Genomic DNA, 27071 nt, shown 5'->3' on the forward strand with positions numbered 1-27071 from the left:
CATGATTCTGTAAAAGAGCAGCAGCCGGGCCTGCTCCCTCTTACCTGGGATTACCGAAATAGTTTTCAATGCTCTGAGGACCCTGAATGTTCGAAGTGCTTGGAGATTGCCTACTTTAACAAACTCGGTTAGCAACCTGCAGGATCAAATTACAGGTATTTGGTAATGAAAAAAAAAAAAATAATATATATATATATAACACCAGTAGGTTAAGTGCTGCTCACTACCTTTATAGTGGTAGTCTACCTGGAGAATGGGACAGAAACAGCACAGCAGGCTATGGATGTTTAGAGAGTGACCTTTTTGGCCATTATGTGTGCTGCTAGCATGTCTCTACACCCAGAGACAGCTGAGATTCCAGGAAAAAAAAAGAGAACATTTGAAATGCCAGGAAATGACCAATGTGGTGCCAGTCTTGGTGCTGTCCCTGAGATAATACATCATTGAGTCTGTGCCCAAATTAGTTCATTTATTCCATTTTCTGAAAGCACTGTTGCAAACAACCCAAGAACGTCAATGTGCTTCACGTGTTTCATTTCTTGAATTTTGTTCTTTTTTCACACACAGAAGACTGTCAAACAGTCAGCCATCATGGCTTGTCTGTTGTCGCTTCGGGGCTGAGTTGTCGAGATAAATAAAGTGCCATGACCGCTACGAAGCTTTAGGGAAATGCTCCAGACCACTGTGTATAACATCACCATTGGAAGATTTGAAAACACTGTGTGTCATGTGAAGGCTGATTATACAGCTAGCATGGTGACATTGGCAGCATTAGAGTATAATCATGTTCTGTATGTTGTTAAACACCCAACAATTGCCACTCCATTCCCATGGGAGTGTGGACATTTAGCAATAAGGGTGGGGGGGGGGGGGTGTGGGGGGGGGGGGGTTCACTCTGGTCATCAGTCTGGATTTAATAAAGCCATTGGCTGGAAGGTGACATGTCTGTCAAGGGTCTGTGACTTATGTGTCCCTGTCCTGCTAATGATCCATCCGACCCCACAGAAGAATTCCAGTTCAAGGACAACTGGGCCTCTGGAAGGAGGGGAGAATGAAGCTGTAGGAGCCAAATGAGGAATCAGCAGTTCATCATCATAGAGTGGGGGATTGAGGGATGGGGGGGGGGTATCATCCAACCTCTGGAGGCATTCTTAATGATTCAGTCCGGGCCTGCGTGTTTAATTCAAAAACAAACACTGCTTCTGCGGTAAAGGTCCCCCATCACACGATCTGTCATTGGTGATGAAGCTGTGATGAGTGGCTGGGAAGCTGCCTGAGCCTGGCCTGGCACTTACAGTCTACTACTACTACATTCTACTACCACTACTACTACAACAGTCTACTACTACTACTACTACTACTAGTACTACAACAGTCTACTACTACAGTCTACAACAACAGTCTACTACTACTACAACTACAGTCTACTACTACTACAGTCTACTACTACTACTACAGTCTACTACTACTACTACTACTACTACTACTACTACTACTCTAAATAGGTGTAATCATTGGAAAACGGTTGAGGATGTAGGGCCATACAAAAATCTGTTACGTTTTTAGACTGATTCTGTAAAATAAACCTTTTCAGGTTTTCCCTGATCCCAGTGATATCAGTTTTTTCACACTCAGAATCGCAGATTATTTAAGTACTCAACAACTTCTCATTGCTTCTTATAATTCTGAATTCAGTTTTATGGTCTGGATTCCAGCAATCAGTCCCTGTTTTCCACATTTCACAGTCATGGGAAAAAGTACACCTCTCTTTTTTACACATTTGGACACATGGAAATCTGAGGTAAATTCCAATCATATTCCTTGTTAAAGGTGACCCAATTTAACAAATCACACACAAAATATTGAAGCCACTTATGCAATTAAAACAACCAGATATCGTTTTCTGTAAACCTTTACTATCACACAAACTATCACACAAACTCATCCTGCAAAATTCAGCTCTATAGATGACCAAAAGATGCTTAGAAAAGTCTCTAAAAACCCAAGGGTTACATCAAGGGATCTACAGGTCTCTCATTTCACAATTGATTCAACTGTCAGAAAGAGACTCCACAAACTTGGCAGGGTCAGAAAAGAAGAAGCCTCTGCTCTCAAAAAATAATATCAAGACACGACTGATGTTTCCTTGACAACGCCTGGGTAAAGACCAAAGCTACTGGAGCAATGTTCTCTCTGGACAGATTAGTCAAAGGTGGAGTTGTTTTGTCACAATATCAAAGTTATAACAAAAAGGCACAAAAAGAAGAACTGGAGGGTTAAGGAATAGCTGAGTCAAAGCCCAGATCTCAAGCCAAATGCTGGGTGGCTACTTGAAGCGTGCCGTGCATGCCAGAAACCCCTTGAACATCAGACAGTTCAAGAATTATTGTAAAGAGTGCTTAAACAACAGGTAATGTAGGAGACTGATAGACAATTACAAGAAATGGCTACATGTACATGGACATATTTTAGGCAAAGGGGGCTATTGATACTAGGTTTTAACAGTTTTTTTTCTGAACTAAGAAAATGCATTTCTGTTCATTTTTAACAAATAAATGACTAAAGTATATTCTTTCAGTGTAATTTGTTACATTTGGTTACCTTTACTCGTTAGTAGTGTGGAACTGAAAATTGCATATTTAGATATCCAAATATGTAAAAGAAAAGAAACGACTTTCCAGGGGGCATACTTACTTTTCCACATGACTGTATATGTTCTCCGTGTTCAGATCATCCATAGTCGAAGTTTAGTATCAATTATTAAAATGTACCTTAGGTATTTTCTACACCCACAGAAAACCAAATCAAAATAAACAATTTGAGGATAAAGAGTGTTTGTTATTGTTAATATATTTTAGGTTGCATTTCAAAATGTTGAAAGTAAAAATTTGCATTGCATCTGTTGGCAAAAAAAAGTATGACCATTTATTATAAAGTATAATATACATATGTAGATAAACCAATGTCACAGTCAATTATGGGGAGAAATAATAATATTTCTAAAGAGAAGCCCTTCATATTCAGCTGAAATATTGATTGGAGCTGCAGAGTTCAATTAAGTCACCTGAGTAACACAACTCTCTACCAACTCAACAAGATTTTGGAATTTGGAATTGGAAAACAGCAACTAATTCTGATGTAACCGATCTTCAGTTAATCTTTGAGTGACAAGGGATAAATCTAAAAGACCTTCTACAGAACTGCACCCTACTCCAATATTGAAGGAAACAAAGAAGAACAGCAACAGTGCAAACCTGTACTTCCAGTGACATTTTTTTTTGTCAAAACATTAAGGGATTTCACAGACGAGTAAAGAACAGATAGAGGGAATTCAGAAAACAGCTCATCAGACAATACATGTTTAACAATACTGTTCAAAACTTTCAACACGTTTGCGCCAATCAAAACCATATCTTCGCAAGGTTACCTTGCTTTCAGTGTGTAGATTAACGTTTAGCAGGATTCAGTGTAGGTTAACATACAGGAGAGGTCTACAGCAACAGTACAGATACTTACGCCATGACAATCACACTGAAATCCAGCCAGTTCCACGGGTCCCTCAGGAATGTAAAGGGTCCCACACAGAATCCCCTCGCCAGAATCTTTATCATCGATTCAAACGTGTAAATGCCAGTGAAAGTGTACCTAGGCGGGTGGAGAGGGTATGGGAATTGGGAGCGGGGGCAAAAGGTCAAAACATTAGCAGACAACGGCATTAGTTTGAATGAGGGACACCCCCCGCCCCATTTCCCCTATTTTCCGTCACACGTTTGTCCCAACTCCAAGTGCAATTCACATAAAACTAAATGTAAAAAGAAGAGAAAAAAAATCAACAGGAGAGGGGCAGAGACGTAGACATTTACTAGCTTCAGGGAAAGACAGAGACACTGGACAGTAAGGATGAGAAGCATGAGGACAGTACAACAGGTCAGCCCCAAGTCAATGAGACAGACAACAAGCTCTTTGACAGCAGTGCTCCTTGATGAGTTAAGCAGGTCATCAAGACAAGAATGGGCATTAAAATCCAGGACTTGACTATGACATTATAAAAATTTCAACGAGACACGTTAGTGTCAGAGTAAATGGAGACGGGATGGAGGACGCAGCATTCAGAAGAAGTGCACAGCCATTATTTATGTTGTTCTCTTTGTCAGTTACTGACTCAGTGCTTCCTGTAAGGCGAAGAAAGGGTGCCTGTCTGAGAGTCAGTGCATGCTATAGGTTGTGCCATTTAGCCCCTTTCAAAATGGGAACATAAGCAGCCTGATTTCAAGTGTGTTGTCAACAGCGCAGATTCCATTCGCTGAAAGAATATTTTCATTAAAGGTAAACTTGGTGGGATTACTCTGGCTTTCAGCTCAGAACGTTTCAGAGGTGGTTGCTTTTCAACAGCCTAGCAGACTACACTACATTGGTTACACGTCTGTGTCAAATCCCCTCTATCAATACAACAGATGCCTTTTGCCTTGTAGCGAATCCATATTGTGGGATGGACTTGGATACTGTGAATAATGATCTGAGAGAGATGGAAAAGACAGAGAGAGACAGAAAGACAGAGAAAGAGACAAAGGGAAATAGTGGCGGTAGAGACATGATAGACAGTAGATGATAGATAGAATGATTGATGATAGATAGAATGATAGATGATAGATAGATAGAGACATATATGGTCTGTAAATGATTCAACAAATCTGAATGATAATTCCCATTCCATCATTGATTTTGCTTTTAATTGTTTGTTTACTGTGGTGTTTGGCTGTTATATGAATCCTTTTAATGGGAATTTAAGGCACACACGGTATGTGACATCCATACCATGGTTGTTCATTCCGATGTAGCATAGCAAGAGTGCAATTAGCAAATTAGCCGGGTACACTAAAATCATTAACTTACTTGCTAATTGTGGTTGGCAAGGCAACAAACACCTGGCAAAGCGTTACGTCAGGACAAATAGGGCACAGAGGGTCAGTACAGTCAAAGAGGGTTAAGGGAACAGAAAAGAAAGAAGAACACAGAGAGAAATCACAGAAGCTAGCATCAATGCTGAGAGACAAGGAGAAGCTGGGTACACAACGGATACTTACTCGACATACTTGGCCCAATATGCTGGCTCCGACATGGCCATGAAGCAACAGTTGGTCAAAATAGTGCACATTATGAACAGACTGAATAATGTGCACGTTGTTAAGGAAAATGTTGGATTCATCGACTGGTACACACACAACATTGCCATTCTGACTAGCAATACATAATTAATGCCCCAGTAGCCTGTTTAGGTTTGGTTTGCCTGCTGTCATCTTATCACTTTCACTGAGCAGAGTAGGAACAACTAACACTTCACGTTGCATTGTATCCCAGTGTAGTAACACTATATAACTACAGAAAAACATTGTATGTTTAAGAAACCCGAATACTCTAAAATACATCTCAAATAATACATGTCCTGTATAAAAAATAACTTAATTTTGTTTCCCTTCTTGTGAAGAAGTATTTTGCACACAAAGCCAACCTAACCAATTGCTTAATCAGCAATTATTCTGGGAACTGATTGGACATTAAATGGATGAGAATGTGATTGATTGAGTTAATTAGTCTACTTTAAAAACTCTGTTTAGTGAGCTGAATTTGAAAACCTTTGTTGGGAATGAGTGGTTCAGCTAATTGCCCAAGTGTTGAGCAAACTTACAGCGGGTTGTCTTCAAATCAGGGATTAAACCGGGGCACGTCTGTGCCCCAACAGCTATGATCCAAATAACAGCCAGGCGGGGCTGAGCCCCAGCATATTTGGTTATGCAAATTATGCCTGCCCTATAAGTTGATGAAAATCTAATTTGATAGTCAACAGATATTAGGAAGTATTGGAAAGGGTGCATAGAAAATATCAAATAGATTGTTTCAGTTGCGCATTGATTATGAAATTTGAAAAAAAATACTGCATGTCAGCAACTGAAAACAGGCAAAGAGACTTGAAAACAGGCGGTTGTCTATACCCTCCAAATTGCATGGTTTAGTTACAGTAGAGATAACTTTTTCGTTACAGTGTCATTTTGTGTCATCCACTAAATGACATAAATGGAAATGTTATAATAATTTTGATGCTATTTCATTGAGAAAACTCACCGTCCAATGTATGTGTTTTCCCTCACAATTGGTTTTCAGTTTTTAAAACATAGATAAATAAATAAACTGCGTGTACAGTGGGAAAGACCAAGCACGGAACAATCAAACTATTTGCTGAAACGAAAAGCTACTGATGTCGAAAATTATACCTCAACTGTTGGTTTGCCCTGACCACCATGGTGCTAATGGCATTATCTTCCCACGCTCCTCTTCCTTCTCGTTTCATAGAAAACCAATTAAATATGGAACTGAAGCACAGTCAGTGAGGTGGAAGTGGACACAGTGTTTTTGTCAAGGAGGTGTGCTGAAACTTGATTTCCAGTCTCATATGTTTTATTTCGACTGTATTTTTAAATGTTTGTCTGGGTTTCAGAAGTTGACATGTTGATATCTCTCAATACACTATATCATCCCATTTGCATTCATAGTTGCTAATGACTATTTTGGGCTGTTCATGTCATATATTTACACATGGTTTAGAAAAACCCCAGGTAATGTGTTACCTGGACTGCCAATTGACGACCAAGCTAATTGTTAGGCTTTTTCTCAGAGGTCTAGCACAGGCAACAAGGTTGTCGCACAATCAAATGACCCAACTGCCATTACGGCGGTGTCAGAACCAAAGAGGCCACATCATAAATCCACTTGCCTAAGCAAGCATAGCATTACTATCAAAGACATCTCACGTCCCGGCCACTTGTTCAAATTCCCTCACCCGCACTTCACTCAAATGAGTCATCATATCGATAAGCAGCCAGCTCTACGTAGGCTTACAGAGCTCCCTCACTGTTAGTGGGACAGTCAATTTCAGTATTATGGGCAAACCAGACTGCTGCCAGGAAGCTGCTAGAGCCTTTGGAATCCCAGGGTTTGTTTATAAACCGCCAGACAAATAAAGTGAGTGTTAACTGCCCTGTCAAACTTCCAGCTATCTTAGCATACAGTATCATGGCTGGGCAGCCTTCATCTGAATCGTCATCCCATTACAGAATGTTTCCTTTGTTTTTATCCCTCCGCTTAAACAGGCCTCAGACAACGTAATCTACAGACTCTTGTATATTCTCTTTAAGATTACTTCAATCACTGCTTTGTAGTGCTTTACAAGGCTATAATCAAGGCTCAAGGGCCCCTGGGGAATCAGCTGTGGTGAGGACACACGGCATCTGCAACACCGCCTCAAAGTGAACGCTTTTCACCACTCATTCAGCTCACACATGGAGGGTTGACACTGGCATGAACGGGGAGAGATTAGCATACTCACAAAGGGACAAGCTGTTGCTGAATCGATGCGCGTGTGTTTTATTTATGCCCAGTGTGCATGAACACGCAACTGCATACGCGTGTTCCCTGGCCGTGTGGATGTTTAGCATGTACATATTTCAGTGCGGGACTCTGCCTCGGATCCCCAAGGCTCGTACTTCACCATGACGTCCCGTCCTGAGGCCATGCTAGCTGTGTTCCACAGCCGCCCCGCCGGGCCTGGCGCCATGACGAGGCCATGCATGTTGGATGCATGTTGATGTGTAAACAGGCCCTTGGAAGCAGCCCGACCTCCCCGGCCGTCTCCCGCCCCATCAGCACAACACCTACATTTACGGCCTGTTCCACCCGCTGATCGGCCTGACAAGAGCAAAGTGTCCGGCAACCCAATATTTCTCGACACCCGCAAACGCCACACCGGATATTTATAGCCGAGCTCGGCAGAAGAAGGGAGGAATAGGGGGAGTGTGGTGGAGTAGAGGGGGTTGGAGTTAAACAGGTGGGCCCCACAGCCTTTCTACAGTAAACGTCTTCCTGCATTGTGTCAGCGGACAAATCAAACTAAAGCACTGGTCCTAAAGTACTTATATAAATAATTGAGTCAACACTATGTCTAAATCTAGTCAATACTATGTCTATAATCTAGTCAATACTATGTTTATAATCTAGTCATTACTATGTTTATAATCTAGTCAATAGTATGTCTAAATCTAGTCAATACTATGACTATAGTTAATACTATGTCTGCAATCTAGTCAATACTATGAATAAAATCTAGTCAATACTGTGTCTAAATCTAGTCAATACAATGTCTATAATGTAATTAATACTATAACTATAATTGAGTCAATACTATTACTATAATCTAGTCAATACTACAGTGGATATAAAAAGTCTACACACCCCTGTTAAAATGCCAGGTTTTTGTGATGTAAAAGAATGAGACAAAGATAAATCATGTCAGAACTTTTCCCACATGTAATGTGACCTATAATGTGAACAATTAAATTGAAAAACAAACTGAACTATTTGAGGGGGGAACATTTAAAATAAAATCCTTACAATAACCTGGTTGCATAAGTGTGCACACCCTCTTAAAACTGGGAATGTGGCTGTGTTCAGAATTAACCAATCACATTCAAAGTCATGTTAAATAGAAGTAAAAAAAAAACACCTGCCATCATTTCAAGTGACTCACAAATAAAGTTCAGCTGTTCTGGTTGGAGTTTCCTGACATTTTCTTAGTTGCATTCAGAGCAAAAGACATGGTCCACAGAGAGCTTCCAAAGCATCAGGAGGATCTCATTGTTGAACGATTTCAGTCAGGAGAATGGTACAAAATAATTTTAAAAGCACTAGATATACCATGGAACACAGTGAAGACAGTTATCATCAAGTGGAGAAAATATGGCACAACAGAGACCTTACCAAGAACTGGATGTCCCTCCAAAATGTATAAAAAGAAAAGAAGAAAACTTTTGGCAAGTACTGGCTGTGTGCTACATGTGACAACAATCTCCTGTATTCTTCATATGAATGGGCTATGGGGTAGGGTGGCAAGACGGAAGCCTTTTCTTACAAAGAAAAACACCCAAGCCCGGTTTGCAAAAACAAACATCAAGTCTCCCAAAAGCATGTGGGACAATGTGTTATGGTCTGATGAAACTAAGGTTAAACATTTTGGCCATAATTCCAAAAGGTATTTTTGGCGCAAAAACTGCACATCACTGCACATCACCCAAAGAACACCATACCCACTGTGAAGCATGGTGATGGCAGCATCATGCTTTGGGGCTGTTTTTCTTAAACTGGAACCAGGGCCTTAGTCAGGGTGTAGGGAATTATGAACAGTTCCAAATACCAGGCAATTTTGGCACAAAACCTTCAGGCGTCCGTTAGAAATCTGAAGATGAAGAGGAAGTTCACCTTTCAGGATGACAAAAACCCAAAGCACACATCCAAATCCACAAAAGCATGGCTTCACCAGAAGAAGAATGGCCCAGCCAGAGCCCAGACCTGAATCCAATTGAACATCTGTGGGGAGATCTGAAGAGGGCTGTGCATAGGAGATGTCCTTGCAATCTAACAGATTTGGAACGCTTTTCAAAGAACAGTGGGCAAATACTGCCACGTCAAGATGTGCCATGCTAATAGACTCTTACCCAAAAAGACTGAGTGGTGTAATAAAATCTAAAGTGATTCTGTGTAATTTGTGTAATTGTTGCCCCAGGGCTCCCTTGTAAAAGAGATTTGATTATCTTAATGGGACATCCCTTGGTAAAACAAAGTATTAGTTTAAGGGTGTGCACACTTATGCAACCAGGTTATTGTGAGTTTTTATTTTATTTTGGGAAAGATTTCAGTTTGTTTTTCAATTGAATTGTTCACGTTATAGGTCACATTAAAGGTGGACCTATAACGTTCTGACATGATTTATCTTTTTCTCATTCTTTAAAATATCAAGAACCTGGCATTTTAACAGGGGTGTGTAGACTTTTTATATCCACTGTGTCTAAATCTAGCCAATACAATGTCTATAATCAAGTCAATACTATGACTATAATCGAGTCAATACTATGTCTATAATCTAATTAATACTATGACTATAATCTAGTCAATACTATTACTACAATCTAGTCAATACAATGTCTATAATCAAGTCAATACTATGTCTAAATCTTGTCAATACAATATCTATAATCTTGTCAATATTATGTCTATAATTGAGTCAATACTATGTCTATAATCTAGTCAATACTGTGTCTAAATCTAGTCAATACAATGTCTATAATCTAGTCAATACAATGTCTATAATCTAGTCAATATTATGTCTACAATCGAGTCAATACTATGACTATAATCTAGACAATACTATTACTATAATCTAGTCAATACAATTATTTAATCTAGTCAATACAATGTCTATAATCTAGTCAATGCTATGACTATAATCAAGTCAAAACTATGTCTATAATCTAGTCAGTACTATTAATATAATCTAGTCAATAATATTATTATAATCTAGTCAGTACAATGTCTTTATTCTAGTCAATACTATGTCCATAATCTAGTCTATACTATGTCTAAAATCTAGTCTAATCTCAAACTGAACTTGCAGTACCATTCCAACACATTATATAACGTTGCTGGGACAATCCTGGTTGTAAGAGGGCCCAGTACCATTTCAGTCAGTGACAGCTTGAGATTAAATCTGTTAGGGAAAACGACCTCTAAGAGGGGTCTAACGCACATAAGGCAGGGTACATCTGTGTCACTTTAGTTTTTTCAAGTGATTGCTGATGCCAGAGCAAGTCCTTCCTCCCGTTCATTGATTGCGTAATAGAACAGCACAACAGAACAGGGCTGTGACTCTGACACACATTTCACATGCTCACTAACAGACAGCAGGCAATACCAACGGCTTAATTTTAGGCAGCCTCACTTCCTCAGCCTAGTCCCTACACCCCCAGATCAGCAAACAGAGTCAACACGATTACAACCAGAATGACATGACAATCTATAATGTAGACAAACGAGAGAACGTACTGACCACCCCAAGGCTCTGGTTTTGTCCTGAATATTGTTCAATCCCTGCTTATTGACATTAGAAAAGCGGACAAGTAGCCAGTGTTGATGGCTCTGCAAGCATTTCATCAGAAAGGATATGAGTGTACTAAAACTTTTATTGATGCTCTTCTAATGGGATGAAAGGGGCTAAAAATATAAAGTGCAGATGTGGCACTAAATCGGAAGATGGCTTTCCCTTTGTTCAGTACTATAAAAGTCTGTGGAGAAACAGAAAGAGAGAGAGGCAGAGAGGAAGAAAGGGGGGAGGTAAAGAGGAAGAGGGAGACAGAGAGAAAAAGAGAGAGGCATTATGGTTAATGACAATATGGCATGGAAATAAACATGTTCAATACACTTGCGATGACACCCAACACATTTGTTTGTGCACACACACACACACACCCCAACACACACACACATGTTTAGGGAGTCCCCTCTAAGGAGATACAATGCCAAAACAGAGATTCACAGATTGATATTATCCAGCCCAGAATGTGCTGAAACTCCCCTAGCTACACTCAGCTCTACCAACAGACGGCCGGCGTTTAAAGGGACATTACACTCGAAGTGTGTCAGATGTCTTTTAAACCTGTCCACGGGCCATTGTGTCCAGGAAGGAGTTCAGATGCCTTCAAACCTCAGGATAGGTCAAATTCCGAGATGTCTCCACATCCAAAAGCCATCGTCGGTGTAGATCTGGCTACGGTGCGTAAACATTCGTCTGTAGGCACATGATGGAAATAGTCCAAAAAGGCTATGTCTTATGTAGCGGCAGTGGCAGACCTTTTCCACTTGGTCATCATGTAATCTGCTGCTGTGCGCTGTTTTCGGCCTATTAGATACATGGCCTGTGTCTTTCAGGGTACATAACGAGAGGCTATTTGTTTATCCGTTCCATTCCCCCACAATTCCTTTGGGAAATTAACAGAAGCTCCTTCTCCCTGGGAGCAAATGTGCACCTGGGTGGATTTGAGGATTTGAGGAGGAAACAGAGTTGAAGAGACAGTGAAAGAGGGTAAGGTGACAGACAGAGAGAAAAAGACAGAGAGAGCGGGGGAAGAAAGAGGCAGAGACATCGAGGAAAGGGGGGGATGATAGAAAGATGCAAAAACAAAGAGTGAGGAAGAGAAACTGAGCCTCAGAGAAGAGGCAGGAAACAACTGTGTCAATAACATTCCCTTATTCTTAACATCTACCGCTGTGTCCAGGTCAAAGCAACAAAAACTACACGCCCCTCTGGAATTATTGAAACAGTGAAGACTTGTTTTAATCTTGTCATTCCATACTCCAAAAGTTTGTATTTTAAATAATAATGATTAATAACTACAATGGAATTAAAATAAAAGCTTATTATATTTTACTGAATTTTAGGGGTTTTGTGTAAATTTTGGTTTCACCATTTATAAATGACAACTCAGTTAATACATAGTCCCCCAGTGTTATGAGTTAGTCTTGTGTGTTCCATCACATTACTTGTGGAGGCAAAAGACAATCTGTCAATCTCTAGTCCCGATGGAAGGTTGCAACTTCCCCCAAATAATCAGAAATCAGAAATTTAGCCGAAACCTTAAAAAAATTATCAGTTTGAAACATCATTAACAAGACCAATTCTGTAAAATAAAGTGAGGGGTGTGTTTTGGGCATGTGTGGCTGCCACTGAAATGGCTTAATGATTGATGGAACTGCTAAACTCCTGAGTGCTCCTGAGTAAAAAATCTTGGTGGTCAAATTCAATGACCGTACCCATCAGCTGCTCACTTGAAATAAATATTCTCAACCCTAGTCCAAAAGAACCCACACGGTGAGACGTTTTCTGTCCAATCCAGCACAAAACCCCCTGATTTAGTGTATTAAGGGGCTTGACTAATAGCTGGTTCAATCAGGATGTGCTAGGGCTGGAACAAACATATTTCACTCTGAGGTGTATATGGTCCTGAAATACATCACCTGATGGGACACCGTCTTCACAGCGGGGGGGGTGGGGTGGGGGTGGGGGTGGGGGGGTGTGTGTGCACACAATCCTATTTCAAAGCCAAATTTAAAACTCTTATTAGGGAAGAAGGGGTGTTTGAGAATCCGGTGGCAAAGCTAAGCCTATCATCAGCCTGTCTGTCTGAGTCATCCGTCTATTCAGGACTTCCCTTCGCATCCAGTAAACACACACACACACACACACACATGCATGAACACATCACACATACACACACACACACATCTGCTGAATCAGCAACCCATACAGGCCCAAGCATAAGACCCAAACCTGGTCACAGGGATTTATTTCAACTTGTCCAGAAAACGCACGCACACACACACACACACACACACACTGACACACCCACACTATGGCAGGTGAAAAGGGACTTTAATAAGCTATTGAAACGACCTAATGTGCATACCACCACGTATGCGACCGCGTATACGTCTATACGCGTATGCAACCGTGTATACGTGTATGCACCCATGTATACGCGTTCCTATACCCGTATACACGACACGTCAGTATACGCGCTCAGACGACTGCTTCAGTCGACTGACATATAGACGTATACACGGTCGCATACGCGGTGGTATGCACATTAGGTCGTTTCAATAGCTTATTAAAGTCCCTTTTCACCTGCCATACACACCCACATGCATGAGGACATCACACACACACACACACAAGTTTGTACAGCTACCCTAATGGGTACCAGAAAATAGAAATTGCATGCTCCCTTGCCCTAATCTTAACCCTTACCCTAACCTTAACCTTAACCTAACCCTAACATAACCCTAAACCTAACCCTAACCCCAATAAAGTAACATTTATGCCTAAAATTTACCTAGATGTAATGCCTAACCTTAACCCTAACCTTAACCAACAACGCCTGGACCTTAAATAAACCCCAATTCTAATTATAAAATAAATGTGACCCTAAACCCTGAGCCGGAAATTGACTTTTGCCTCACGGGGACCGGCAAAAGGTCCCAATGAGTCAATTTCTTTCTGGTTTTACTATACTCATTGGGACAATTGGTCCCCATCAGTTCAGTAAGACCTAAAACAGACACACACACAGCCCATTTCAGAGCATTTACATAATGTCCCTGTGAATACATGACATCAAAGTAGCGGGACATAGAAAGAAGAAGATACTTGGATGAGGTTGATTGCATGAAGGAAAGACATGACAGTGGTAACAAGACAAGAAACAAACACAGACGCCACGTTCTCAGGCATCCAAATGAGCAGAAGGACACTCGAGACACCCACTAACACACACATACACAAACATGCATGCACATACCCACACCTCCCCCACCAGCCTCCACCTTGCCTGGCTACCCAAAGTCATCACTCAGGCCAAACATCATGTCCACACTTGTTATTTCTTTGCAATGTGTTTTACACAGAATAAGCTCACTTCTCCTTTGACTGACACTAGAACAGAAAAACATTCTAACCGTTTCAATTGGTCCTGGAAACCGGAACTAAAGTGGGTAAGTTGGCTTTGACACTCTGATTGGTTAGGGACAAGTGATGACTGTTTTGTTCTCATTTTATTGTCACCATAAAGGGCTTGAACTGAAGTTAGGCCAGACTTAAGGTAGAGTATGTAGCCAAACAGCAGATTAATTCTGTTTGAGTAGTCAGGCAAGTACAAACCCCAGAGGACCGCTTCCCTCCCAAGCCCAAACCCCAGAGCACCCCTTTTCTCCCAAGCCCAAACCCCAGAGCACCCCTTCTCTCCCAAGCTCAAACCCCAGAGCACCCCTTCCCTCCCAAGCCCAAATTCTAGAGCACCCCTTCCCTCCCAAGCCCAAACCCCAGAGCACCCCTTCCCTCCCAAGCCCAAATTCTAGAGCACCCCTTCCCTCCCAAGCCCAAACCCCAGAGCACCCCTTCCCTCCCAAGCCCAAATTCTAGAGCACCCCTTCCCTCCCAAGCTCACTCTCTGGTTCTGGAAGTAGAATGGGTCGAAGTCCTCCAGTGGGACGCCCACCAGGTCAGAAGGGATGTCACCAAAGATGCGCGGTAGCTGTTTGCCAGCCTCCAGGTCAGCCCTTGGCCGGGGCAGCTCCACGTCGCCCAGGTCCTCCTGGTAGTGCTTGGTGCGCCGCGCCACCTCCTCTGCGATTCTCTGCTCCACGGCAGCCAGGGACTCCCGGGTGAACCGGTGCAAGCTGTCAGGACCCGGTGGTAGCAGCAGGGTGGCCATCTTCTCATCCTGAGTCTCCTGTCCTAGGGTTTACTATACCAGCTAACAGTGACATTGAGATGGATGGATAGACACAAAAGAAAAGACAGACAGAGGGTTGGGAGAGGAAGTTTGAGCAAGGTTAACGGTTAAGCAATAGAGTGTTGACACAGTATCAATGGTAAAGGATCACTTGGTAAGAGCATGGTACTTGGTAAGAGCATGGTACTTGGTAAGAGCATGGTACTTGGTAAGAGCATGTACAAAAATGTACAACAAATGTATGCCCTCGCCAATGCAAGTCCCTCTGGATAAGAGCGTCTGCCAATTTACTTAAACATAAACACAGAGCATTCAGACTTGATTGAACCCCAGGTTCTAAGGGGTCACCATAGCACCATGTGTAAGTCATTTCACTAAAGGAACAAACTCATATTCTTAGCCCACGAGAGGCAGTGCTGCTGATTTTATACAATCAGGTTTTGAGAGGGTTTTGAGAACACGTTTTTATATAAGGCTGTGGTGAAGTGGAACAAGCTCTCGGCTTCTATAAAAACTGATTCTGCAAAGTATAGGTTTCGAAAATGTTTTATAGAATAAGGGGACTAGAAATAAAAAGTGTTGTGATGTATGAATGGGCAATACAACATAAACACAAATACCCAGGAATAAATGCATAGAATTTCTACTTTACACATGTAGTAATTCTTCAGTTTCAAACCCAAAGTTCTGGAGAAAAAACGTTATCATTATGGATCTAATTAAATTTAGCAACCAAATACAATATTAAATGTTTGTAAAGTATATATTATGTCAGAATAACCACAAAAGACATCCACAAAAGAAGCAATTCAATGAGAGTTAACCAGTCAATGTGATATTAAATGTTATGAATGCATGTTCAACAATGAATAAGTCCCGAATTACATTACAGCCCATAACACACTGTAAATATCCCCTCTGTTTTTGAATCAATCTGTGTTTGTGACTCCATGGCCTCAGTATTGCCTCCTGCATCTGTACACCATGCATGCAATGTATCAGCGTTTTTTTTCTCCAAACCATTTTTAGCTATTCCCCACATCCGGGCAGCCTGTCTGGCCCAGACCCCTGACGCCACAAACATTGTGCAGAGCTGAACAAAACGCCAGTACGCTTCGGTTGCTTTTCTCTCCCTCGCAGCCTAATTTCAAACAGCGTTGCTTCTGCCTTTGCTTTGACAGAATCTGGCCTCTCTCACGTGTCCCCGTTCTCACATCCTGCTCTGCCTGCTCCCGTGTTAGTTTTCGACCCCGCCTTTGACAGCCTCTGTGATGATCTTAGCGACCATCAATCCAGGAGTCATGTGTGTCATGAATTAAATCAATATTCATGTTCCGAATTGTACAGTGGACATATATATATAATCCAATGAGTGCATTAAACTATCTGTTTTCGCACTGGTTAACGCAAACTCAACGCAACTGAATGTAAGCATGGTTGTTAAATCAACGGACGCCTTAAGGTTTTAATGTTGTTGTTATGGGACCTAGACATCCGATTGGAAGAGACAAGATTACTAACAGAGCAAGGAAAACGGGCACCACGGACTCCAACATCCTTATAGCACATTCCCAAGCCGGCAGACTGAATGTCCACACTGTAAAAGCAACGCAAGCAAACAGTGCTCGCCTTATTTCCATTCCCCAGTCATTGGTCATGTCGATGTATTTTCAAAATAGGCTTGTCATGGTGTAAGCATTTTGACCTCATATGTGTAATTCAGTGCATGACTCCAACATCACAAGGCCAAGCAGAATGGAAAATTGGGTTCATTTGGCACCAAACGGAAGAAAGCAGAATGAAACCAGGGTGGACTACTTGAAATTGTCCAACAAGAAAAAAATGTCCATTTGAAAACATAAAATACAGTGCTCTATTGGGTAACTCTGAGTTTAACTATGGTCTGGTGTTCAAAACTATGGCCTGGTGTTCAGAATTGTCTCGGTTCATAAGACTATAGCTTGGTGTTCAGAATTGTCTCTGATTGAATATTATAGCCTGGTACTCAAGAACTGTCTCCGTTCACAACACTATGTACTGTTGTTTAGGGTTGTCTCTGTCGTCCTCGCTAGTCAGTGACCTTGGCTATTACACAGTTGCTGGTCACCTCGTAGGAGGTCATAGGGCAATCTGTAAGAGAGTTTGCTCGTCACAGGTAGACAAACACACAGAGGAAACCACACACAAACTTTCCCACACACACAAATCCACAGACCCTCTGTATTCATAATTTGGGAATGCACTGCCAGGGCCCCAAAGGCCAGCCCAGATAACTGATCCTGTAAGTACAACACTTTGTCTAGGGCATTACAGCGCTCCTGTTAAATCTGCTGAGTGCAGGGCAGCAACCCTATATCGTCCTGAGCATATCTGGACTGAATGTAATGGCCAGCTTGTCAGGCTTGACCAAGAGCCTGTTTAGGCACATAAAATTCCATCCAGAAATATGGTTGATTCACTGTACAGGTCACCAGGGGCATCGAAAAGTTAAATGGGACTCAGACTTATTTGGAATGCTTGCTGGCTACACCTTTCGGGTCCTTTAACTACAGCATTTGAGCACAGGCATCTAAAGAGACACCTGAACAGTAGAGGATAGAAGCACATGTGGTTTGGGCTTGATGGGCCCTGATGTCAATGATTAAGAACAGCCCTCACATGCAGACACACAAACCAGAGGAAATTAGCAACAGCAAAGATCAGATGGACTATTCTTTGCAAGAATAAGCAGGTTGTAGCCACCAGCAGGACTGTTAAGGGTAAGATAAATGGACAGGAGGGAAATAAAGACTGAAAGCAGAGCCTATCAGAACCTATTCCAAGGAGAAATCTCCAGTGTCTATGTCTTGGCTCTGAAAGACAATCACCTCATTATAGGATTTCTATTCTAACGCAAGACAATCACACTAAAGTAACTTTCACTGTTTTCTATTTTCCATTTTTCTGGTATGATTGCGACCTGGATTTACAAAAGCGAATCCTGGCCAAGAACTTTACACTAATCATGCAATTTCACTGATGTTTCAGCTACTGGATCTGATTAAAGGAAATCTGTATCTTTTTTTAATTTGTATTTCACATTTATTTAACCAGGTTGAGTCTGGATAAAAATGCATAATGTTGTTCCACATGCATATAGAGCAGATATCTGTTTACTGAGTAGAATATCATTCTACATTAAATGTTTACCTAAATAAACGTGTGCCACAGCCCTAGGAAACTCAATCAAATTAGACCAAACCTTATAATTTATCTAATCTTAATGTTGTCCTATAGAGGTCAAAATACAGCTCTCAGTGCTTCATTTTAGCATATAAGGCCAAGCCCACCATCCTCTGCCCTCTGCCCTATGACTCAGAATTGACCTGGGATCCCTTTGGGAAATCAGCAAAGATTAAAAAAATAAGAATAAACCAGAAGCGTACTAACAGTGTACCAGCAATACACCAGCAGACCCAGTGGCTATGACAGCTAAGGGCTCATTCAGAGATTCACCCTGTCCAACCCAGGCAGAAGAAACACTGAATTACAGGCTGTCAGCGTGATTAATCTAGGTTTTCCTATTAAAGGAACAAAACTACTGGGATTTAAGAAGAGCCTTTGCCCTGGGGGAGCGAATGGATGCTGCAGCATTACTCGTCTTTTGACCTCAAACACATTCACATCCCACCCTCTGATTGTAGGCTGGGGGTTGGGGGCGGGGCTATTGTGAATAAAGACAAACGGCACATCTGGAGAGCTGAAGGAAGAATGTTGCTAGATAAGAACCATTATTTTTTTCCCCTTTAGTAGCGTCACTGACCAAATGATGATTGGTTCCATGATTTAAACCAGTCAAACCGTATGTTTATTGAGATTATTTGTCAATGGACAGATATTTGGGTGGGTTTGTGCACACGTATCACATTCTCACGTGCGTATACCACTGTAAACAGAGGTTGACAGAGGAGGTATTCTTCATCTTAAGTGTCTGTAAAGTGCCTCTAACCTTTGAGCTCGATATGTAAGGGATCCGATGATGGGGAGTTACACTAAACCGCTCATTATTGTCAAATCACAACATACGGCTTTTTGTTTCATTGATTTCATAACCAGCAGGTTGATGGGGGAAAAAGGTGGTGCCAACATCGTAATGAATGGCTTCTTTATGGAATTAAATTGCTCTCCAGTCCTTACAGTATTATCCAAGTGATTACATCTTGTCTGCGTGTAACCGTATTCTCAAAAGACACACGCACATAAACAAATGCATTCACACAGACACATAAAAATGATTACAAAAAATAAAAAAGCACGTACAACGCCATGAGCATCTCCCGAATGCAATTCCATGCTTAATTAACAAGAGGATAGATGCACAACACCATCATTGATGACTGGTGACCCCCTCATTCTGCCTCATGACAAATTATTCATCTGGACATAACAACTTTACCCGAACTGAACCTCTGTCTAACCAACAGCCTCGCTCTGACAACAGCGTAAGAGAATAGAAGAGGGGAGGAGAAGATGAGAAGTGGGAGTAAATAAGAAAACAATGAGTCTAGAGGGATTAGGGGTAATGTAGGGGTATTTGACTTGGAATGTCAGAGCCTCACAGAATTGGAGATGCACATTGCGTATGTGTTTATAATTGCTGCCACTGTCTGATTAATCAAATTTGTCGTTGGTGTTCTTGTCATCATGTTGCTTCTTTGTTGATTGTTGATTTTATTTACATTTTTCAGATCACGTTGTGGTGTTGTGTAAGGATGTGATACGTTTTCTGGATTTATTCTCCCACATTCTTTATCCATGGCTGTATCTCTCCATTCTTTTTCTCTTTTATGAGGAGATTAGCGAGAAAGGGGACCAGACTCAAAACAGGTCTTCCATTGACAAGATAACCTTGACATAATTGATGACCATATTTTGGCAACAAACTGGAATATAAACTGGAAGTCCTAAATTATAAATGTACTGTCTAAAAGAAGGTTCAGTGGTCTTATTAAACCTTTTAAACTTTCCTCAAAATCAGGCAGATCCTGAAAAGTTTTTTTTAATTATTTCTATTAAATTTTTACTTTTATTTGACCAGGGAAACACATTGAGACCTAAGTTTCATTTACAAATGTGCCCTGGGAACAATAAAACAACAATTAAATAAACAATTAAATTGTTGAAAAGGAAAGTTTTGAATGAGGAACAGAAGTGTTCAATTTGCAGTCGTCTCTTAATTTGAACCCTTCTGTTCCTCACTGAAAACCTTCCTTTTTGGCTTTTTTGGAAAGGAAAGAAAAAGGTGCAGTGGTCTCTGAATTTTTTCCAGAGCTCTATGTACAATTTACATACAGACTGACATTAGCCATCTCAATCAGTTAAAACAAACAAAATTCTCACTATAAACATCTAACACCATTTTTTTTATTGATCCAAACAAAGCTGCAACTGGATACTACTTCACACATGAGGTAATTTACATGAAAAGGCAGAATTACCCAACTGAGTAGTTACAAAGGTGTCTGTAACATTAACCAACTCTGTGATCTTGTATTGTAGCCAGAGAGTCTAGGTGTCAACAGAGATGTTAAGTATGTCGGAAGCCTGGGCTTAATATACAAAAAAGGAGTAAGGAAAGAATCTACACATTTTTAATGAGGTCCAGCCAACTTTCCTGTAAAGGATGCAGTGATGTCTTATAACTGTCTGATGTAATAAAAAAAAGGCACTATGATAAACTGAATCAAGTGACTTCAGAGTAGAATCAGATGCATGTTATACTGTATCATCATAGTCAATCACAGGCATGAAAGTTGATTGAACAATTGGCTTCTTGTTCGCCTGAGAAAAGCAAGATCTATTTCTATAGAAGAAAGCCACTTTACACTTAGGCTTTTAACAAGCTCATTTGTATGCTTCTTAAATGACACTGTCAATCCAAATTCCAAGGTATTTGTATGCAAGGACTGTAAACTGGACATAGCTACATAGATTTTTGGAGAATGGTAGAATGGTAACATCTGCATACAAGTAAAAGACAAAACTATTTACAGACTGACTGATAGCATTTATGTATATTATAAAATGAACAGGTCCTAAGATTGATCCCTGAGGAACACCTCTGTGTACCTCAAGATCAGACCTAACTCCATCAAAACACAATAGTCTGGGTTCTGTCCCTAAGATAGTCATGAAACCAAGTACATGCGGCAGAACTAAGGCCTATTGATGACAATTTCCTAAACAAGACACAATCATCTACAGTATCCAGGGCCTTAGACAAGTCAATGAACAATGCAGCACAATTCATTTTAGCATCCACAGCATTAACAAGATAATTTACAACTAGAGTAGATGCAGTGACAGTGCATTTAAAATAAATTTCATAGTCAAGAAGGAATGAAGCTGCACATCTACAGTACCAATTACTCAAGAATCTTAGCTAAACAAGGAAGCGTTAAAATTGGTCAAACATTTTTCAGATCACTACTATCACCCCTCTTATGGAGAGGCAACACATACGCAGATTTCCATAGTTTAGGAATAAACCCATAAAAAGATGGGTTAATTAGCCAGCAATAAGGAATGCTGCACATTTTAGCATGGTTCTAAATGATCTGCCCCTATTGATTTCTACTGAGTCTAATGTTAGTAAAGCATTAAGGACTTTCTTAACAGAAACTTGTCTAAAAGAAAACCCCAAACCCACATTTTCAGAATCAGCCGACAAATTTCTTCAATCAATACTCAGATCATAATTAAATGTTGTTGGCTTTGCTACTGAATCAAATATACAGCTCCAGAAAAAATTAAGAGACCACTGTACCTTTTTCTTTCTTTTCCAAAAAAGTTGAAAAGAAAAGTTTTGAGTGAGGAACAAAAGCGTTTATTCAGATCATAATTAAATGTGGTTGGCTTTGCTACTGAATCAAATATACAGCTCCAGAAAAAAGTATGAGACCACTGTACCTTTTTCTTTCTTTTCCAAAAAAGTTGAAAAGAAAAGTTTTGAGTTAGGAACAAAAGCGTTCAATTTGTAGTGGTCTCTTAATTCTAACCCTTCTCTTCCTCACTCAAAACATTCCTTTTCGACTTTTTGGAAAGGAAAGAAAAAGGTTCTGTGGTCTCTTAATTTGTTCAGGAGCTGTATATCTTGCAGGAATTAAATGGAGATTGAAAGCATTAATGATTTTTCATCAGTGATGGAGCCAGAGACTGAATTAGTTTGATGCAGGAGTAAAAAAGAGTCACAACCCTTTAGAGATTTAACAGCTTTCCAGAACTTGGCCGGGTTTCCCGAATAATCAAATAAATTGTTATTAACAAAATAAGTATATACAAAATAATTTTACACATTGATTTTTTAGCTTCCTAAATGATTGCCAATCTGGGCTTGTGTCTGTAAAGTTTGGCCCAGGCAGCAACCCTAATATGTATTACTTCAGCTAACTCTGATGTAAACCAAGGGTTACACATACTTTTAACTAAGGTTTTTAAGAGTATATGCTTATCCACAATAACATTGCAGATGTTACAGAACTTGTGAAGAGCAAGTTCTGGATCAACTATGGATGTGACACATTCAATACTACTAAACAGTAAATCATGTAAAAAAAAGTCTGTTAATTGAACAGTTTAAAGATTTAGATCCAGGTATTCACACATTCCCAATACACACAGTACAGTGAGGGAAAAAAAGTATTTGATCCGCCACAGGCTGCCTGGTGTATTTTACCAGGCCATCACAGTAAATGACAACACGTTTTCAATTGACCGACATAGGGCTAGCTGATAGTGGCCTTACTAGTCAATCGGCTATCATCCTGTGACAATCAAAGCAAACAATGTCCCTTTTATAGAGTGAGAGCAATATTGTATTGTATTGTCACCCCCTTTGTTCAAGGTAGATTAGTTCAGGAAATTTGACTCTACAGATCACGTAAGTTACCTCACTGACCTAATGGTTTCCTTTGTCATCACTGCTCAATTGCTGTGAATTTTGACAGTGACTGGGAAAGTCATGACTCTTGTGTTCTCCATAGACATAAGTGACCTCTGTCCTACAGTGAGAATTTTTTTTTAAATCCCCACTGTACATTTGCCCACTGACAAAGAAATTATCAGTCTATAATTTTAATGGTAGGTTTATTTGAACAGAGAGAGACAGAATAACAACAAAACAAACCAGAAAAACGCATGTCAAAAATTTTCAGAATTGATTTGCATTTTAATGAGTGAAATATGTATTTGATACCCTCTCTATCAGAAAGATTTCTGGCTCCCAGGTGTCTTTTATACAGGCAACGAGCTGAGATTAGGAGTACCCTCTTAAAGGGAGCGCTCCTAATCTCATCTTGTTACCTGTATAATAGACACCTGTCCACAGAAGCAATCAATCAGTCAGATTCCAAACTCTCCACCATGGCTAAAACCAAAGAGCTGTCCAAAGATATCAGGGACAAGATTGTAGACCTACACAAGGCTGGAATGGGCTACAAGATCATCGACAAGCAGCTTGGTGAGAAGGTGACAACAGTTGGCGCGATTATTCGCAAATGGAAGAAACACAAAATAACTGTCAATCTCCCTCTATCTGGGGCTCCATGTAAGATCTCACCTAGTGGAGTTGCAATGATCATGAGAATAGTGAGGAATAAGCCCAGAACTACACGGGATGATCTCAAGGCAGTTGGGACCATAATCACCAAGAAAACAATTGGTAACACATTACGCCGTGAAGGACTGAAATCCTGCAGCGCCCGCAAGGTCTCCCTGCTCAAGAAAGCACATGTACAGACCTGTCTGAAGATCACCAATGAATATCTGACTGATTCAGAGGAGAACTGGGTGTAAGTGTTGTGGTCAGATGAGACCAAAATCAAGCTTTTTGGCATCAACTCAACTTGCCGTGTTTGGAGGAGGAAGAATGCTGCCTATGACCCCAAGAACACCATCCCCACCGTCAAACATGGAGGTGGAAACATTATGCCTTGGGGGGGGGGGTTCTGCTAAGGGGACAGAACAACTTCACCACATCAAAGAGACAATGGACGGGGCCATGTACCGTCAAATCTTGGATGAGAACCTCCTTCCCTCAGCCAGTGCATTGAAAATGGATCGTGGACGGTATTCCAGCATGACAATGACCCAAAACACACGGCCAAGGCAACAAAGGAGTGGCTCAAGAAGAAGCACATTAAGGTCCTGGAGTGGTCTAGCCAGAATTTTTTTGTTGTTATTCTGTCTCTCACTGTTCAAATAAACCTAGCATTAAAATTATAGACTGATGATTTTTTTGTCAGTGGGCAAACGTACAGTGGGGAATATTTTTTTTTTTCTCGCTGTAGGACAGAGGTCACTTATATCTATGGAGAACACAGGAGTCATGACTTTCCCAGTCACTGTCAAAATCCACGCCAATTAACACTTCGGTGATGACAAAGGAAACCGTTAGGTCAGTGAGTTTAACTAGAAGGACATTTCTCCGTCGAGGGGCGGACGGTAATTTACGTGATCTGTAGAGTCAAATTTCCTGAACTAATCTAGATTGAACAAAGGGGGTGACAATACAATACAATATTGCTCTCACTCTATAAAAGGGACATTGTTTGCTTTGATTGTCACAGGATGTGGGCGATTGACTAGTAAGGCCACTATCAGCTAGCCCTATGTCGGTCAATTGAAAACGTGTTGTCATTTACTGTGATGGCCTGGTAAAATACACCAGGCAGCCTGTGGCGAAGGGGGCTTGGAAAATAAAATATAAATATACATAACAGACAACACTGGCAACTGCAGAAATCCAACAAACTGCATGCATGCGTGTATGTGTGTTTTGGCATTATGTGTGTATTGGTATGTCTGCAGTAACACAATATGCTTTTGTACATAAGGCAATGCAACTATTCAGAATGGGTGGCGACAAGATGAATAACCGGTTCATCTATTCAATTTTACTCCTGAAAGGACACCAGGCCATGCAGTTTGGCATGGCTTGGCTTGGGGGGAATTCCATGACCAGTAGGCGGAGAAATTGAATCTTCCAAGCTCTATTCAAATTGTTGGGACTGCTGGCATTGAACAAGAAAGGGATCTGAACGGAGGTTTATTTCAAGCTAGAGAGGTCATCAATTAAATGGTAGTTTTTCTAAAATGATCTTATTCATAAAAATGTACCAGCGTTTGCTAGTGATGTCTACCGAGAGCATAGTAAAACTGAAAACATTTTATTCCAGTAATAAAACCAATAAACAGCCAGAGTTTCCTGACAAGGTCCTCTAAATTGGTGGTAAAGCTCAACTTCTCATCCACCCAAACTCAAAGAAACTTCTACATTTTGACCTGTTCTAATGATTGTCCTTCTAGGGTAGTAATAACATAATTCTTTACTGTTTGAAAATAACATACATTTTGTTTTAAAGGCATTCAGATCAAGCTTAAAATTGCATAGGTTCTGTTTATGTTAAGTCCTTGTTAACCCAAACCCGAACCACTGCCCATTCACCTGTACAGCGGAATTCACATGGAAATAATTGACTTTCACGTGCACATCGGTGTCATTCAAGAATTCATTGGTTTCATTCACATGTTTATCATGTCTTTCACCTGTACATAAGTGTCATTCACATGTAGATCAGTGCCGTTCACATGTTCATCAGTGTCATTCACGTGTTTATTGTGTCATTCACATGTACATTAATGTCATTCACATGTACATCACTGTTGTTCACATTTACATCAGTGTCATTCACATGTACATCAGCGTCATTCATGTGTACATCAGCGTCATTAATGTGTACATTCGTGTTGTTCACATGTACATCAGCGTCATTCATGTGTACATCCGTGTCATTCATGTGTACATCAGCGTCATTCAAGTGTACATCAGCGCCATTCATGTGTACATCAGCGTCATTCATGTGTACATCAGCGTCATTCACGTGTACATCAGCGTCATTCATGTGTACATCAGCGTCATTCATGTGTACATCAGCGTCATTCATGTGTACATCCGTGTCATTCATGTGTACATCAGCGTCATTCATGTGTACATCCGTGTCATTCAAGTTTACATCAGCGTCATTCATGTGTACATCAGCGTCATTCACGTGTACATCAGCGTCATTCATGTGTACATCAGCGTCATTCATGTGTACATCTGTGTCATTCATGTGTACATCAGCGTCATTCATGTGTGCATCAGCGTCATTCATGTGTACATCAGCGTCATTCATGTGTACATCAGCGTCATTCATGTGTACATCAGTGTCATTCATGTGTACATCAGCGTCATTCATGTGTACATCAGCGTCATTCATGTGTACATCTGTGTCATTCATGTGTACATCAGAGTCATTCATGTGTACATCAGCGTCATTCATGTCTACATCTGTGTCATTCATGTGTACATCAGCGTCATTCATGTGTACATCAGCGTCATTCATGTGTACATCAGCGTCATTCACGTGAACATCAGCTGTTTAAAAAAAAACTTCCAATGTAGCTGATAAAGATAATAAACAACAGGGGACCTGAAATTGATCATTTAGACAGACAAAACAAGACCAAATGCCAAATGTTCCACACTGAGATGAGAACACCATAGGTAGAACATCACTGGTAGAACACCACGGGTAGAACACCACCAGTAGAACACCACCAGCAGAACACCACCAATGATGTCATTAATACTGTATCTCATGCTTGGGAGTGGCATGTCTTCGGTGTTGGCCAGATATGGGGGGATTAATAGGTGATGTATTAGCTGGTGTTAATGTACAGTGTGTGTGTGTGTGTGTGTGTGTGTGCGCGTGTGTGTGTTTGAGGTGAGAGAGTGAGAGACAGAGTGAGAGGGAGTGAGCATTTGCGTCAGCCAAGTAATTCAGGTTGTCTGACTGACAGGGATATTCACGGTTCAGGGGTGTG

General features: G+C 40.8%; 1 protein-coding gene across 3 annotated transcripts in view; it reads right to left on the minus strand.

Annotated features, from left to right (window-relative positions):
• The window catches only part of scn5lab (sodium channel, voltage gated, type V-like, alpha b), a 141474-nt gene that overhangs the window by 101669 nt on the left and 12734 nt on the right, over nt 1-27071 (minus strand). Inside the window, exons 2-6 of one of the 3 annotated variants that reach the window (XM_034289385.1) lie at nt 14880-15188; nt 11047-11165; nt 5085-5174; nt 3517-3645; nt 45-136 (exon numbers count right to left, since the gene is read on the minus strand). In XM_034289385.1, the coding sequence (XP_034145276.1) occupies nt 45-136; nt 3517-3645; nt 5085-5174; nt 11047-11165; nt 14880-15146 (697 nt within the window). In that variant the 5' untranslated portion in view covers nt 15147-15188. The remainder of the gene's footprint in view (nt 1-44; nt 137-3516; nt 3646-5084; nt 5175-11046; nt 11166-14879; nt 15189-27071) is intronic. The other 2 variants (XM_020041954.3, XM_020041953.3) reach the window with 2 other exon arrangements.

The sequence above is a fragment of the Esox lucius genome, chromosome 21 (assembly GCF_011004845.1).
Source record: "Esox lucius isolate fEsoLuc1 chromosome 21, fEsoLuc1.pri, whole genome shotgun sequence".
NCBI lineage: Eukaryota > Metazoa > Chordata > Actinopteri > Esociformes > Esocidae > Esox > Esox lucius.